This window comes from Anabrus simplex, chromosome 1 (assembly GCF_040414725.1).
Source record: "Anabrus simplex isolate iqAnaSimp1 chromosome 1, ASM4041472v1, whole genome shotgun sequence".
Taxonomy (NCBI): domain Eukaryota; kingdom Metazoa; phylum Arthropoda; class Insecta; order Orthoptera; family Tettigoniidae; genus Anabrus; species Anabrus simplex.
This window is the reverse complement of record NC_090265.1, coordinates 350,979,578-350,997,143: the sequence shown is the minus strand read 5'-3', so window position 1 is coordinate 350,997,143 and position 17,566 is coordinate 350,979,578. Positions and strand designations below refer to the sequence as shown.

At 39.4% G+C, this 17,566-nt stretch overlaps 1 protein-coding gene across 1 annotated transcript in view; it reads left to right on the top strand.

The window, feature by feature from the left end:
* LOC136866542 (midasin) overlaps nt 1–17,566 on the top strand; it is a 191,148-nt gene that overhangs the window by 107,686 nt on the left and 65,896 nt on the right. Inside the window, exons 22-24 of the mRNA XM_068226582.1 lie at nt 2,556–2,744; nt 4,376–4,537; nt 10,401–10,644. Coding sequence (XP_068082683.1) covers nt 2,556–2,744; nt 4,376–4,537; nt 10,401–10,644 — 595 coding nt within the window. The remainder of the gene's footprint in view (nt 1–2,555; nt 2,745–4,375; nt 4,538–10,400; nt 10,645–17,566) is intronic.

The following is a 17,566-nucleotide window of genomic DNA, read 5'->3' as shown; positions in this document are numbered from 1 at the left end:
GTGTGACCAGGCCATAGGGGAAAGCCTGGATCAGGTGGAACAAGCACAAGAATGAAGCCAACCATGAGGCCTTCACCACGCAAAGAAAGGCAACAGCAAACACTGTACGCAGAGCCAAGAGGAATTATCTACGAATCCTGCTGCAGCAAGCAGAAGAAGACTACCAGAAAAAGTAACTCTAGAGACCTGAACAAGGGACTCGAGAAACAGGCGACCCAATACAGTATATTGCTCCTACCTTACTTCTTCGTGGGCAGGATGGGAAGATTCAACTGAACAACAGGGACTGCACCAATATTCTTGCAGATTATTTCCAGAAGTGATGGAAAAATTCCCCGCTGGATGCCTTGCCAAAACTGTGGGCGATCATGCAGGATCCCTAGTTGTTCCAGATCCGACTTGACCGAAGTGATCCACTTGTTGAGGTTCTTGGAGAGGTACTTTGATGTGCAGATGCTTCTGCAGGACTGATAGGTCCTCTCAAACTTTGTGAACCTGGTGTCTATGGCTAGGTTCTCACTTTGGTTTACAGAGATCTACTCTCCTAGGTACTTGACCACTGGCACCTTTCTGATGGTGGTGTCTTCTAGCGGTATTGTGGAAGGGGTTTTCTTGATATTGGTCATGAATTCAGTCTTCCTGACTTGTCTTGAACATTTTTTACAGTAGTAAACCATTTCTATAATTTGTTTGAAAAACTTGTCGCTAAAAAGAGATGAAAAATTCCACAAGGTGTTGAAGGATGATTCTTATCTGTTGGTTTATATTTGTGGTTTGAATTGTCAAATGGGTAGTCAGGCAAATCAGGATCATCGTCTTTCCACTGGCACAAAGTGATTTGGCTGTGCAGTTAAAGTCCCTTAGCTGTGAGCTTACATTCAGGAGATTTGAATCCCACAGTCAGCAACCCTGAATATGGTTTTTCTGTGGTTTCCCCATTTTCACTCCAGGCTAATGCTGGGGCTGCATCTTAATTAAGGTCACAGGCACTACCTTCCCAGTCCTAGCTCTTTTCCATCCTTGTCACTGAAGACCTTCAGTGTATTAGTGCGACATTAAATAATTAACAAAAAGAAAAAAAAATTCCACTGGGTACTGAGGAGCATCACCACTTCCTGTTTCATTATCACACTCATTACTTCAGCTTGTATAGTGGTGCACTAATGTGTAATTGAGGTCACTAGTTGGTTTGTCAAAATAATAAGAATGTTATTGGCTTTATGTCCCACTAACTACTTTTACGGTTTTCAGAGACGATGAGGTGCCGGAATTTAGTCCAGTACGAGTTCTTTTATGTGCCAGTAAATTTACCAAAATGAGGCTGACGTATTTGAGCACCTTCAAATACCACCAGACCGACCCAGGATCGAACCTGTTGGGGTCAGAAGGCCAAAGCTCAACTGTCTGAGCCATTCAGCCCGGTGCTGTCTTCTTATCTGCTATAATACTGTATATCTAAATTGGTGAAGACGAAGCAATGCCTTTCTTACAAACAAATCATGTCACAACAGATTGTCATAAGAATTCATAATCAAGAGTTACGAAGCCCCTAAAATTCCCATGAACTATCATAAAGCAGGAAAAGTGTTACAAGATATTAGTATCATTCCTTATTGATACTCTTTCAACATCAATTCATGTAGCTTTTAATATTTTTTCACTGAAGATTGCTCTAAGTGAGCCTAAACATGTTTGATTAAAAATCACTCCATCAAAAGATGGATACATGTATCGAACAGGAGGACGTAATAAAATCTTTTCCATTGTAAAGGGAAAAGTTTTGTCATAGGTTACACTAGATGGCTTTACAATACTTTTGCACATCAGAATCAACACAGAAGCATTGAAAACGCGAGCAATGTTCATGTCAAGTGGGACTCGACATTGGAGAGGAAGCTAATATTTCAATGTCAAGTCCCACTCAACAAAGGAATTCAAAGGGTTGAAAGGAGTACAATTTGGAAACCATCCCCCGTTAACACTGATAAAGTCCAATACTATCAGCTATCAGCAAAAGAAACAAAAGCCAATGAAGGCCATGAAAGTTGAAGGCTCTGTAGGCCTTGCAAAGCTAATACGGTTTAAGAGAACAAGAATTGACCGACTGAGGTCGAATAGGAGAGATGAAAGTGAAGAGGCTGGTGTGCAAGTAAGAGAAATCAATAACAGACTCATGTAGAGCCCCTTGTTTCCAAGTTTTAATTGCCGCTTACAACTGGCAGAAGATACCGTGGATGTATTCTTTGTCTTCATGCACGGGGAGGTTGATGAGAAAGATCAAACTGAAGAGCCTTGTCGAGAGTGAAAGTAATGCCAAACTTAACTCATGGATGTGCTTGTGTCATGCATGTTTCACTATCCTCCAATTTTATAACTTACTAGTTGTGATCCCCTCTTGTTCACAGTGTAGAGTTAGTTTACAGATGATAAGGTCTTTGTATTGCCTCTTTCAATATAATACATACCTATGTGCACAGGGAAGTAAGTAGTAGTACTAGTTACATTTACTCATGAGCATATAAATTTAAATTTGCCTTTCTCTGACTTCTTTTCAGGGCTTTTGTGTTCCTCCTGAACTAGCTGAAGGGGCAGAAGGTGATCAGACGGAAGGCACACAAGGAGGTATGGGACTTGGTGAAGGTGAGGGTGAGAAGGATGTTTCCGAGACTATAGAATCAGAGGATCAACTGGAGGATGCAAGACCGCAGGGAGAAGAACGCAAAGAGGAGGAGCGTGACTGCAAGGTAAGATTCTAGGGGTCACTACTTGCTTTAATTTTACATTGAAGATGTCTAGATCCATGCGACATTCATTTTTCTCACCAGAATATCTAACTGCCCTCTTCTTAATTTATGATGAAGAAACTTTGCTTTACTACTCAATAATAATCATAATAAAAACAACAACAACAACAACAATATCCCATTGGGATCCTTTTCTCCTTTTGTATTTGTTCTGTGTTCCTATTCTTTTACCACCTGTATTTATCTTTGTCATGTTTCTTCCCTTTTCGTGTACTTCTCTGGCTTCTTCTTATCCTGCACCTATCCCACCACATGAAGACTGAAGATCTGCCAAGATGGCTCCTCAGTGAGTGTTGATGCCCGCCCTCCTGATGAAGCTGGGAACAGAAACGATCTTGGAGCTCGTCAGGGGCTGAGAAGAGATGGATGTAGAAGAACTAGGGTTGATGAGGATAGAGCCCATCTAATTGAAGATGGCAGTCTATGAAGATGTGGAGATTGTTCTTGTCCTTTTGTGTTTCCATGTTTGTCCTCGGCTCCTGTTTCTGTTCATAATCTGTTAGCTTCCTGTCCCTATTGATAATTCCAATGATCACATGTATAAAGATTGGACTTTCCACCTAATCAATACTATTATTTATTATAAGTTATTTAAAACATTTTACATTACAGTACCGGTTTCAACCCTATGTTTAATATCTTCATGTAATTTGCACGAGGTCAAGTTGTCTAAGTTTAATGCCTCATTATCTGAAGTGGGATGGTGAATCAATCAATCAAACTTATTCGGCCTTCAAAACACACAACTTGCACCTGTTTTATTGTAGAAGTCAAGTATGTTAAACTTTTAGAAAACATACTTCCTACTGATGCAAGTTTTATAAAAGCATAGTACCATTTAAATTAAATTTAAGACTTTTAAAAACTTGAAATATTTAACATTGTATTACGAAAATCAAAAGAATGTGTGTGTGATTGAACATCAAGATCAGTGACATCATAACGAACTGTTGAACAATTTACTTTTACATTTCTCAGCCAAGCACATTTTAACAGTATAATGTATCAATGTAACTTAGAATTAGTCACCTAAAATTAGAATAAATAGTATTTTAACATTACATGTTATTTTTAAGAGATCAATGTTCTTCAGCAGCTGAAGATACATAGGGTCTAAACCGGTACTGTAATGTAAAATGTTTTAAAATGTTTAAAGTACCTTATAATAAATAATAATAGTATTGATTAGATGGAAAGTCCAATCTTTATACTTGTGATCGTCTTTCTGTTGTTCCCTCTTCCCACACTGACCTGCCATTGTGTTCATCCTATTATGTGTGTTCCTCCCCACCCCCTCTGGCTCAGAGACTGGGTGTTTGTGTCTGTTCCTGCACAGTCCTCTTCATATACACACCGTACTACTAGCCACCACAGAAATGTACAATAGTAAAAACTGTCAGGAAGGGCATCTGGCTATAAAACAGGGCCAAGTCTACATGTACGACACAGTTCGCAATTGTGACTGCATCAGCATGTGGGAAAAGTGATGAGAGATTAAAATTGTTAGGTGAATGACAGTCTTAAAAATGTACAAAATTGGTAATCCATGTGATATTGCACTTTTCTTGCAGGAAGAAGAAAAGGGAATTGAGACTTCAGAAGATTTCGGTGGAAAAGTTCAGGATTTGGAAAAGAAGGAAGGAGAAGGAGAATCAGAAGAATCAGGAGAGGAAGAAGAACTTGATAAAGAAATGGGAGAAACAGAAGAGGGAGCAGATATGCTAGATCAGCAGGTGAGATTAAACTTCTGTTATATTTTGCCCCTTAAAACAACAATCCGTTAACTTGTTTGATGCTATTGTGTAATTACATATCATATTTAATGGTTCTACATATTATTATTATTATTATTATTATTATTATTATTATTATTATTATTATTATTATTATTATTATTATTATGGAGATGGCCGCTAGGCTGGGTTTGACGGTCACTAATATTGGAAATGTGCCAACTTTTCGACGACCGGGCTGTAGAGGAACCATACCGGACGTGACTTTTGTATCTGAGGACATCGTGTCGAATATCAATGACTGGCGGGTGATTGAAGAATACACGGGAAGTGATCACCAGTACATTACTTTTTGTATTCTTCCTGAAACTTCGCAGATTAATATTAGATCGTATGAACCAACGCGGTGGAATATAGAAAGTATGGACAAAGAAAAATTTCTTGCTATCCTAAGAAATGAAATGGATAGTATAACAGAACAAATATGTTGTTATAAAAGGAAAGAAGCCGCTGAGAAATGTGTTGAGCTCACTATGGAGCTTATTCGGAGAGCATGTGATCTTTCCATGACTCGTAAAACATCACGAAACAAGAAGCGTTCAGCGTACTGGTGGACCAAAGATATTGCTGATCAGAGAAGACGTTGTCTGCAACTTAGACGGAAGGCACAGAGAGCACGAGTCAGCCAAGAAGACACCTCACTTACAGCTGAGTATAAGTCGGCGAAGAAAGAATTGAGAAATGCTATCAAAAAGAGTAAAGTCGACAAATGGTGGAAAATGGCTAAAGAAGTGGATGACGATCCATGGGGTTCAGGATACAAGATCGTTATGAAGAAACTTGGAAATTTCTCGAACCCGATCATGGACTCAAATGCAATGAAGGATATTGTGGATACATTATTCCCAGATCATCCTGAGAGGTCTGCTGATGATGATGATGATGAATTCATAGATGATGTGCCACTTTTTACACGAGAAGAATTGATGAGAGCGATTAGGTCCCTTAGAAATAAAAAGGCCCCATGACCAGATAGTATTCCAGCAGAGATATTAAAGCTGATAGCAGATTTCTGTCCACAACTACTGCTGAAAATGTACAATAGCTGCCTGCTATCGGGGGTGTTCAGTGTTCGCTGGAAAACAGCTCGGCTAGTTTTAATAAGCAAAGGAAAATCTGGGGGCTATAGGCCTTTATGTATGCTGGATACTGCTGGTAAAGGATTAGAGAAACTTTTGCAGCCAAGAATACTTTCAGCAGTTCAACTAGCTGGGGACCTCTCTGATCGTCAACATGGTTTTCGAGGAGGGCATTCGACAATCGATGCAGTATGGGAAGTGTTGAATACAGCTAAAAGGGCACAAATGGGTAATCATCACTCTCGTAAAGTGACACTCCTTGTGACCCTTGATGTTAAGAACGCTTTCAACTCGATCAGTTGGAATGACATATTGGAAGCACTTCAGAATACTTTCAAACTACCGGAGTATCTCATGCGCATAATGAGAAATTATTTGAAAGATCGTAATCTAGTATATCACACAGAAGATGGGCAGAGAGTGAAACGGCTCACAGCTGGTGCAGCACAAGGGTCCATCCTTGGCCCAAATCTGTGGAACATAGTATATGATGGATTGTTGAGGTTAGAGATGCCGGAAGACACAATGCTAGTGGGCTATGCTGATGATATAGCTGTTTTGATAGTTGCTCGAAATTTGGAGTTGGCTCAGTTTAAGCTAAATCAAGTAATGCGACGGGTGAAAGATTGGATGGCGAATCACAGATTACAGCTTGCAGATCATAAAACAGAGATTGTTCTCTTGACAAGAAAAAGGATCACGACCGTCATTCCAATGTATATTGGAGAAACAGAAATTGAAACATCCAGAAGTATAAAGTATCTCGGAGTGACACTTGATATCAAACTTACTTTTTGGGATCATATCAAACGGGTGACAGATAAGGCGGTGAAAACAACGGATGCGCTGAGTAGATTAATGAGCAACGTTAAAGGTCCGAAGTCTAGCAAACGACGACTTCTGATGTCGATAGTTCACTCGACACTTCTATATGGTGCCGAAGTCTGGGCTGAATCTCTGAAGTTTGAAAAATACCGGCGAAGGATAGCTGCGGTACAGCGGAGATCAGCTTTGCGTATTACAAGCGCGTATCGCACAGTATCCGAACCTGCGGTCCTTACGATAGCAGCGGTAGCACCAATTGATTTACTTGCCTTAGAGAGACAGGAAGTCTGGCGAACTCACGGAGAGCTCGGAAAGAAGCGCGCTAAGGAGCTAGCTTATAGGCAACGAATGGAGCGGTGGCAGCAAAGATGGGAGGAAGATCCTCGAGGAAAATGTACTAAGCGGCTGATACCACGCCTAGCTGATTGGGTTGCCCGAGTTCATGGCGAGGTTAACTTTTACATTACGCAACTATTGACGGGTCACGGATACTTCCGTAAATTTCTACATAGAGTAGGTAGAGCGAACGACTCGGCGTGTATTTATTGCAATGATATAGACGATGTATTTCATACATTTTTCGTTTGTTATCATTGGTCAACTCAGAGAAGATGTTTATATACTGAGCAAGGAGAGTTGACGCCAGAAACTATTGTGCGGGCGATGCTACGAAACCAAGAATCTTGGGATCAGATAGCAGTATATGTAGAAGGCATCCTGCGTCAGAAAAAGAGAGATATGAATGCTCATGAACAGCAGTAAGGAGAAATAAGGAAGAAGAAACCTAACAAATTAGCACGACACCGCCCTGAAGTAATGCGAGAGCGGTTCCGGGGCGGAGATATACGTCGTGGGAAAAGGGTGTGTGGGTTTTAGTGAGTAGGAATCTCACACGCTTGTGAAGTGCGGACCCTCACAAGTGTCTAATGAAAGATTTCCCACACTTCCCTCGTAAAAAAAAAAAAAATTATTATTATTATTATTATTATTATTATTATTATTATTATTATTATTTGATAAATATATAATTTAAGCATACATATCTTAAATAATGTTACTCTCTGATACCTTTACACACAGATTGATAGTGTATGTATAACAGGAGGGAAATGCATGTGTATATTACGATTCCTGGAATGTCTTTTCTGGAACCTATTACTGCCTTAAAGTACCTCTACATACCCTTCCATATAAGGTAGGTATACAAGAGGAATAGGAAGGAAGAAAAGAAATAGGTGGGCTAAAGTATTGAGAGGAAGGAAATTGACAGCCAGGGAGCAGAGGTAGGTATTGATGAGCAGTTGGTATGAGTCAGTGCAGGTAGAACAGCAGAGTGAAGATGGGGAATACAGAGGTGCCAACTATTACGGATTGTCTGTAATTATTACGGATTTCATCTCACGATGACAGAGTTACGGTCAAAGGGGAAATTATTATGGAAAAGTTGACATTATCACAAAAAAAAAAAAAGAAATTTCGACGGAAACAAAAGGAAAGGAAACGATGTTCAGTCCTTTCGAGCCTTTCTCCTAAATCGTCTTTATTTCAATGCTTGTGAGTTGGCAACAATACTTATTCGATCGTGACTTCCTTTTGCTACCCATAAGCGTTGTAAAATTCATTGTGAATGAAGGAGCTCAGGTGCTGCTCTTCTCCACTAAAAATCCTATTTGCTGTGTTAAGTGTACCTAACAGTTAACAGAAAGATTGAGAAAGAAGTGAGGCCTACATTAAGCACATCTGCACTGGTATCTCTTGTGGTTCAGAAAACGAAAATGTCATCACAGTCGGAAGGATGCTTCAAGAAAAACTACACTGAAAAGCAGCTGCTGCGCGAGAAACAAGCTGCAAGGAATGTTTTATCACAGAACCAACAGGTTGCGTGCAAATGTTATTGTGTAATATGATATACTTTTGGATAGATTGCTAGAGGCAAGGGCAAAAGGGGTGTCATTATCAAGAAGGAAGGAGCATGCTTTGGACTTGACTCGAAATTTTTCTTGGGGGCGGAGGGCGATTACTGATAATCCACTTCAAAGTTGGCACCTCTGGGAATAGGGTGGTGTTATAGAGGAGGGGGGGAGGTCAGAGGAAATGGAAAGGTAGGAAAGTGTAGTGCTCTCTGGTTGGTCCTTATATAAAGTAAGCGTTTACTTTCAGTTTTGGTGTACATATTTACTTTGACTCAATAATCTCCTAAAATAATGCAAAAATTTAAATCATTCATTTAGATCATGAGCTGGTACTCATAGAAGTTCATAGCTGAAACTTTGCCATTGCCATTAGTGTACAAAATGCAATGGTATCAATCCTCCTCCCTAGGGAAGAGCAATGGATATTGGAGGATGTCAAATGACGTGTGTGTCTTAGAAATTTTGATCAGTTTGTCATCGTAAGACATCCCTACATTCATACTCCTGCCCTACTATCAACATTGATTGCCACTTTATTGCAGTGAAAACATTCAGACATCCTCTGTGAGAATTGTGAGGAACTTCGTCAGTGTAAGTGCTTACTGACAAATCTTCAGATGGGTTGTTTATCCAGAGTGTTTTTGAAACTACGGATATATGTATTATTATTGTGTAACATAGTTTGTAAACCTTTCACTCATCACGCTGGAGAGATGTGCCATTCGGCATCACTATACATACAGAACAACAAGGCTTGAAATAAGCATGACCTATTTATTGCCCTGCATAGGAATGGGTGCTTGAATCGGTGGTTATGCCTTTAGGGGCTAAACTCAAATTCCACCCCTTTAAGGATCCAAAGTTATATGTAAGCTGTTTATGTCTTTTAAGAATCTGACAATAACTAAACATCCCAAATTTCAGCTTTTTATCTAATTGAAAACTTCTTAAACCAGTGATGTTCCACCCCCATACAGGTTGTTATTCAAATTCATATAGACATAGTTCTTCTAAGAACCTTAAGATAAATAAACGTCCTGATACACACCGGCTTCCATTTATCCTCCTTAATATCTTGAAAATTTTTCCTCAACACTTTCTTGGGATGTTTTATTTTAAAAATTAATTTGGACTTTTCAGGAAACTTTTAAGCCCATGAAAACTGTAGGTCATTGCTTTGGGGGAAAAGATCCAACTGAATGAAAAAATGCTTACTGGTGGATATTTATGTTGAGCCCCAATTTTTAACCCCTTCAGCCTGGCTTTGTCAGGGATTTTTTTTTTTTTTTTCCAGAGATCCTGAGGGCATCAGCTTCTCTGGTACCAAGTTTTAAGTTCCTAGGATGCCTGGAAGTGCCTCATTAATTCATGTGTATTTTCATTTTTATACATTTGTTATACAGATCGCTACATGTCCACCTCCATTTGAAAGTATAGATGAAATATAGACATTTTATTGACAGGTATTACTTTTTCATCAGGAATATCACAAAGTTTGATATGGATTATTTTATGCTTTTTGTAATAAAAATAAAATACCTTTTAAGACTTTTAATAATCAAGATGATCTTTGTCTGTAGAAGAGCTGAAGTTGTTGTTCTCACATTTCTTTAACTCGGGAAACTGGAGCTGGAAAGTGATGATGATGATGATGATGATGATGATGATGATGATGATGATGACTCAAGGGTATCTCATCTGAGTTATTTTTTAAACTCATTGTAACTCTGTTATCAGATTAACTGCACTTGAAATAAGTTTTATTACACATTCAGAGGATCTTGATGATTCAGTATTAATGTTCGTGTATGCTACAAACAAAGAAAAATAATGGCTCATATTGTTCTTTATTGAAGTTTGAATATAAAATATGCTTCTTAAAATTGTCATTCAGGGGAGTTAATAAGTATTGTGCATTATCATTTACAGTTTTGGAAGTTAAACAGTTATGTATTCATTATTCACTTGTTATATTGCTTATTTCAGATTTGGGGTAGTGATTCTGAAGGAGAAGGAAGTGATGATGGTGGTGAAGAAGAGGACAAGAAGGAAGATAGTGGTTCAGGAGAGAAAACTGGACAGCAGGAACTGGGAGCCAAAGATGAGAAGGACAAGTATAGTCCTGAGGATGATGATGAAAAAGAGGATGGCAAACAGGAGAAACAAAAGAAAGATATTGATGAGATGAAGGAACCTGAGATGGATGAAGATCATGTGGACCCATATCATGGTGAGTGCAGACATCTTTGTTCTGACATGAGAAATGTCATTAATCATTTTCAACACTGTGAAACTTTCAATAATTATACGAGGGCTACCCGGAAAGTAATACCTGTTAGCGCCGCATGAAGCGCTGACAACTCGGGTAGCCACTGGGCAAGGTCAGACTGCGTCAGTGGCTTGTCTGCCTGCATTGTGCTAAGTTGCACGACGCTAGCATTGCCTGTGTTGTGTCTGTGATCATTTAAAATGTTTAAACAAATTGAGAACCCCACCAGTTGTGAAGTGAGGGCCGTGATTAAATTTCTTAATGCACGAAACGTTCGACCTCGTGATATTCATCGCCAATTAACGGAGGTGTATGGAGACAATGTGATGGACGAGTCATCTGCTCGGCGCTGGTGTCGCAACTTCAACCTGGGGAGGGGGAATACACATGACGAGGAGCGTTCAGGGAGACCATCTGTCATTACAGACCAACTGCTGAGCGCAGTAGACGAATGCGTGAGGAACAATCGGCGCGTCACAATTGATGAACTCTGTGAACATTTTCCTAATATGTCTCGAACAATTGTTCATGAAATTATCAAAGACCATCTGCATTATTCAAAAATCTATGCAAGATGGGTCCCTCGCATGCTTACAGAGGAGCATAAAACCAAGCGTATGGCCGCAGCACTGACATTTCTGGGACGTTATTCCGATGAAGGAGAAGACTCGCATCATTACTGGGGACGAAACATGGGTTTGTTATGCATCACCTGAGAGTAAACGACAGTCAATGGAGTGGCATCGTGCTTATTCACCAACCAAACCAAAAAAATTCAAGACAGTTCTGTCCACCAGGAAACTCATGACAACCGTTTTCTGGGATCGCCGAGGTGTATTGCTCATTGATTTTATGGCCCGTGAAGACACAATTAAAGCTAATGCGTATTGTGAAACATTAAAGAAATTACGGTGGGCAATACAAAATCAACGGCGAGGTCTATTGTCTACAGGCGTCATTCTCCTTCATGACAATGCCAGGGCTCATGCAGCTGTGATAACACAACAACTTTTGCAGCAATTCAAGTGGGAAACCTTCGACCATCCCCCGTATAGCCCGGACTTGGCCCCTTCGGATTTTCATCTCTTTACAAAATTTAAAGACTTTCTGGCGGGAAAAAGATTTGACAGCGATGAAGAACTTAAACGAGCCGTGACTATGCATCTCAATACGCTGGCGGCTGAGGACTATGGCGCTGGAATACAAAAACTCGTCCCATGTTGTGACATATGCTTAAATTTGCTTGGAGATTATGTTGAGAAGTAGTGTAAAGTATGCTCTTTCCAGTAAAAATGTGTATATTTGTTAATGTTTACACGTGTGTCTTTATTGCACAAACGGGTACCACTTTCCGGATGGCCTTCGTAGTTAAGCTAGAAAATAACAAAGTAGTTATTGTTGTTGTTGTTTGGGTCATCAATCCAGAGATTGGTTTGGTACAGCTCTCCATGCCACTCTATCCTGTGCTAACCTTTTCATTTCTATGTAACTACTGCATACTACCTCTACTCTCATCTGTCAGCCATTTTTACCGCCTACACTTCCTTCAAAAACGAACTGAACAAGACCTGGGTGTCTTAAAATGTGCCCTACCATTCTGTCTCTTCTTCTGGTCACATTTTGCCAAATCGTTCTCCTCTCATGAATTTGATTCAGTATCTCTTCATTTGTTATTTATTTATTCAGGATCAGCAACAGCATAATGCCAGATTACAAAGATCTGAGCTATGTGCGATAGAAATTAATCTAAAATGAAAGATATATACTGTAAATATTTAGAAAATATACACAACAAAAACTGTACTATCCTATATAATACATATTTACATAAATAATGATATAAACTAAAGGAAAATACATTTAGATACAAGAGAAGAAACAGGAAAGAACAAGAAGGAAAATTAAGTTATATAAGAAATATTGGGACAGAACGAAGGAAATGATATGATTATGTCTAGGTTCTTGTTGATAGATAAGGTATTAAACATTGCTGGAATACGTACAGAAAAGGACCTTTGGGTGAGAGAAAGCCAGGAGTAAGGAATATGGAATAGGGTCTTCATTCTGGTACTGGTATTTTGGGGGTATAAGGAAACTAATTCTGGAAACTAATTTGTGATTTGATCTACCCATTTCACCTTCAACATTCTTCTGTAACATCACATCTCAAAAGCTTCTATTTTTCTTTCTCTCTGAGCTAGTTATCATCCATGTTTCACTTCCATACTTACATAATTATATATATAATTTATCCTGCTTGCACCATCCCCTAACACTTGTACTTAAAAGTTTTTAGCAATGAATGAGATCACGAGATACTAAACTAATGGTGCAGTAGTTTTCACACTTTTCAGCACCTGATTTCTTGTGAATTCTTTCTAAAATTGGATGACACTTCTCTTTTATCATACATCTTACACACTAAATGGAATAACCTACCCATGCTGATTTCTTCTAAGACAGTCAGTAGTTCTGAGGGTATGTCATCATTTCCATGTGCCTTGTTCTTATTTAGGTCTCTCAAGTTTCTCTCGAATTCTGACTTCAAAATTGGATCTCCCATTCCATCAGCATCAACAGTTTCTTTTTGTTCCAGAACCTTATCATCTACCTCTTTCCCTTGATACAATAGTTTAATATGTTCCTGCCATTTCTTGCCTTCTTTCACTAGAAGTGGTTTTTCATCTGAGCTCTTAATATTCATACACCTAGTTTACCTTTCTCCAAAGGTTTTCATGATTTTCCTGTATGCAGCATCTACCTTTCGTACAACCATGCAACCTTCAATATCCTCGCAGATCTCTTTTAGCCATTCTTCCTTAGCTGTCCTGCACTTTCCACCTGTATTCTTTTCTGCTCTCCTCATTTTTGAATTCTTGTATTTTTGCCATTCATCAATCAGGACCAACATCTCCTGAGTTATCCACTGATTCTTACTTGATCTTACCTTTCTTCCTAGCTTTTCTTCAACAGCCCTCATTGTCATCATTATCATCATCATTGTACAGTTCCAGTTTTCCCGGGTACTGTTAATGAGCCTCTTCCACTTCTTCCTGACCATATACAACTTGTCATGGAGAACATCATCGACTGTGTATCCTCGGGTAACTAGATCAACCTTGATCATGTCCATCCATCGTGTTTTAGGTGTTCCTGCAGGTCTTTTCCCCTCCACCTGTCTCCAAATTTATTCTGGCTCTTCTTGTAGGCTCCATCCTCATCACATGCCCGTACCACTGCAGTCTGGATGTGCCGATTCGGTCTAATAGGGATGTCTTTATTCCAGCTTCTTTCCTCACCTCCTCATTTCTTAACTTGTCCATCTTGGTCTTCTGGATGGTGGATCTAAAACATTTCATCTCTGATGCTTGCAGTCTTGATGAATCTCTTTTTGTGAGGGTGCACGCTTCAATACCATAGGTCAATAGTGGTATGAAATAGCTGTTAAACATCATCAGTTTGGTCGGTTTTGGAATCGTGTCATCCCATAAGTGTTCTTACTCGTTGGTAGAATTCTTATCCCTTTTGCACACTGTTTGTAATTTCCTTTGTGACCAAATTATCACTTCCAAGGTAAAGAAAACTATCCACACACTCTAGCTGGTGGTCTCCTATTTTTGTACATGTTGGACGCCCTTCTCTGTTGACTGCCGTCACACCACTGTCTTGGTCTCGCTGATGTTAAGCAGCCCTACTGATCTCATTCCTCATGACCGTCACTCCTCATTTAATGTATTCCTTCAGCCTTTTCATTTAGTCGTTGTGCAACATGTTCCTTGAAAGAATCCCTCACACTCATTTCTTTCAACGTACATAGATCCCATCTTCTTGCATTCCCTTCTTCAATGTCTTCAACTTCAGATGACATTTCATGACCACCACATTGTGATCAGAGTCCACGTCTGCTCCTGGGGACATCTTGCAATCCAACACCTGGTTTCTGAATCTCTACCTAATCATAATGAAGTCGATTTAATACCTTCCTGTGTCTCCAGGTCTTGTCCACATGTACAGTTGTCGCTTGTAGTGTTTGAACCAATTATTAGCAAGGACTAAATTATGAACAGTGCAGAATTCAACTAGCCGACTTCCTCTTTCATTCCTACTGTATTGCGTTCACTTCCTTGGCCTACCATTGCATTCCAGTCTCCCATCAGAATTAGATTCTTGTCTCCTTTTACATATTGTATTAAATCTCTTCCTATATTCTTTCGAGTTCTTCATCATCTGGTGAGCTAGTAGCCATATGGACCTGCACTATTGTGGTGGGCATTGACTTGGTGCCTATTTTGACAACAATTATTTGTTCACTATCCTGTTTGTAGTAGCTTACCCACTGCCATATTTTCCTATTCATTATTAAACCAACTCCTGTACTTTCCCTGTTTGATTTTGTGATGATAATTATGTAGTTGCCTGGCAAAAAATCTTGCTCTTCCTGTTAACATACTTCACTTATACAAACTACATCTAAATTTAGTCTATCCATTTCTCTCTTCAGATTCTCTATCCTATCACAACAATTCAAACTCCTAACATTCCATGTTCTGACTTGCAGAATGTCAGTATTCATCTTCCTGATAATTGCCTCCTCTTGTGTAGTCCCCACCTGGAGATCCGAATGAGGGAGTATTTTACCTCCGGAATATTTTACCTGGGAGGAAGCCAGAAAGAGTTGCATGTCCTCGGGAGTAAGTTACAGCTGTAGTTTCCCATTGTGTTAATCCATGTAGCAGTATCAGCGCAGCTAAGCCATGTTAAAATATTATTACAAGGCCGTATCAATCATCCAGACTGCCACCCTTGCAACTTCCAAAGGCTGCTACCCTGTTTTGATGAACCATTCGTTAGTCTGGTCTCCCGACAGATACCCCTCTGATATGGTTGCACCTAAGGTTCAGCTATCTACTTCATTGGGACATGCAAGCCTCTTCACTGTGGCAAGGTCACATGGTTCGCAGGGGTGGAATAACAAAGCACTCCTCTTTAAAATGGTTTTCTAAGCCAATCAGATACTACAACACAAGGTTTCTTCCTGACTACCTGTTTCACTTAGCAAGCCATCCCATTTATTGAAAATCAAAGGACCGGGCGAGTTGGCCGTGCGCGTAGAGGTGCGCGGCTGTGAACTTGCATCCGGGAGATAGTAGGTTCGAATCCCACTATCGGCAGCCCTGAAGATGGTTTTCCGTGGTTTCCCATTTTCACACCAGGCAAATGCTGGGGCTGTACCTTATTTAAGGCCACGGCCGCTTCCTTCCAACTCCTAGGCCTTTCCTATCCCATCGTCGCCATAAGACCTATCTGTGTCGGTGCGATGTAAAGCCCCTAGCAAAAAAAAAGAAAAAGAAAATCAAAGGATATTGCATAAATTACCTCTTAGATTATGAAAATTGGTATTCTGTCTTCAACTCAATGATAGATGGTCTGTTATTGTTATCCTCATATCTCCCCACCCCATCATTTGCCAACTTAGGTGTCTACTTGATTCTCACTGGTCATGTTGTAGGCTGATTAGTTGTGAGATGCTTGATTGAAAAATCTCAAACTTTGGGCTAACACATTCTTGTAATTCAGCCATCGCTGTTCTTTGGTTTTTGAATGCAAGTCAGGTCCTCTCAGCTCCAAAATCATGAACTGCTTCAAACATAAACTTCTGTGAGTATGGAACATTTTGTAGAGAAAAGGAAGAGTGGTGGTGATTTTTCTTTTAACCCATTTTAGTCGCAATAAATGGCCACATTGTTGACGATAGTATCTGATTTAATTTGCCCGCATGTAGTTTGAGCATACCTGTCACAAAAACAATTCACTCAAATTTTACATTTATTTTGTTGAAAGTTATGACTTACCCAAACTTCATTCCTTGAATGACTGCTGGATGTAGTACGTTTGTTTCATTTGAAACAATTTCAAAGAGCATACCCAAGTACTCTAAAATGATTGCAAGTTTGGACAATGGATCGGACTTGAACTTTCTCTTAAGTATTTATAAAACACCACTGTATCTATGAAATGGTTATATATTAGAATTAATGTCTTTATTCTCCCACTTACAGACACTGTGGTTCGTGTGCATCATAGAACGAACATGTTGGGAAGGACCTGGCGAAGTTAAATTGTGGGAACTCCTCTTGTTTTACTGTGGTGGACACTTGTTTCACATAGGACAGAGTTTGTATGGTGGAGTGTCAAATACGGATTGCTTGTAAGCAATCAGTCTAGCATCAACATGACATGATAGCGCACACAGGACACAGCTCGCTCAGGGCGACCGAAGGATGTGGGAACTTCTATAGAATATAAATAAACGAGTCAAGCTAACGAATGATTTTTTGATTGATTGAATGATTGATGCTCTGTTGTGTGAGTTAAATTATGGAAAATCCTCTTGATTTCCTATGGTGGACACGTATTTCACGTAGGACGGAGCTTGTTAGGTGGGGTGTCAAATACGAAAAAATCATTCGTTAGCTTGACTCGTTTATTTATATTCTATAGAAGTTCCCACATCCGTCTCTCACTTTCTTCAGTGATCTCTGCACTCTAGAGAAAATTGTATTGTTCAATACACTATTATGAAAGACTTGACATTATTAAAACCTAATGGAAAGACATTTTTTATTTGCACTAAAATATGTTTCGGTTTCCATTGGAAAAGCTTGGTTACAATGAAATTGCTTACAAATTGCTTACAATTAAATTGACAAAAGACATTCTAAAAAATTACTAGAAGGATGATGCATTAAATGGATGATGTGTTATGAAAAAGGTGTGTTAAAATACAGCGCAACGATTTGAAAGATCCACTTGTTGTGCGTCTTAATACTCAATGTACACTTCATTACTTAAGAAAAAGTGAAGTTATCTTGTTACAGTCTTA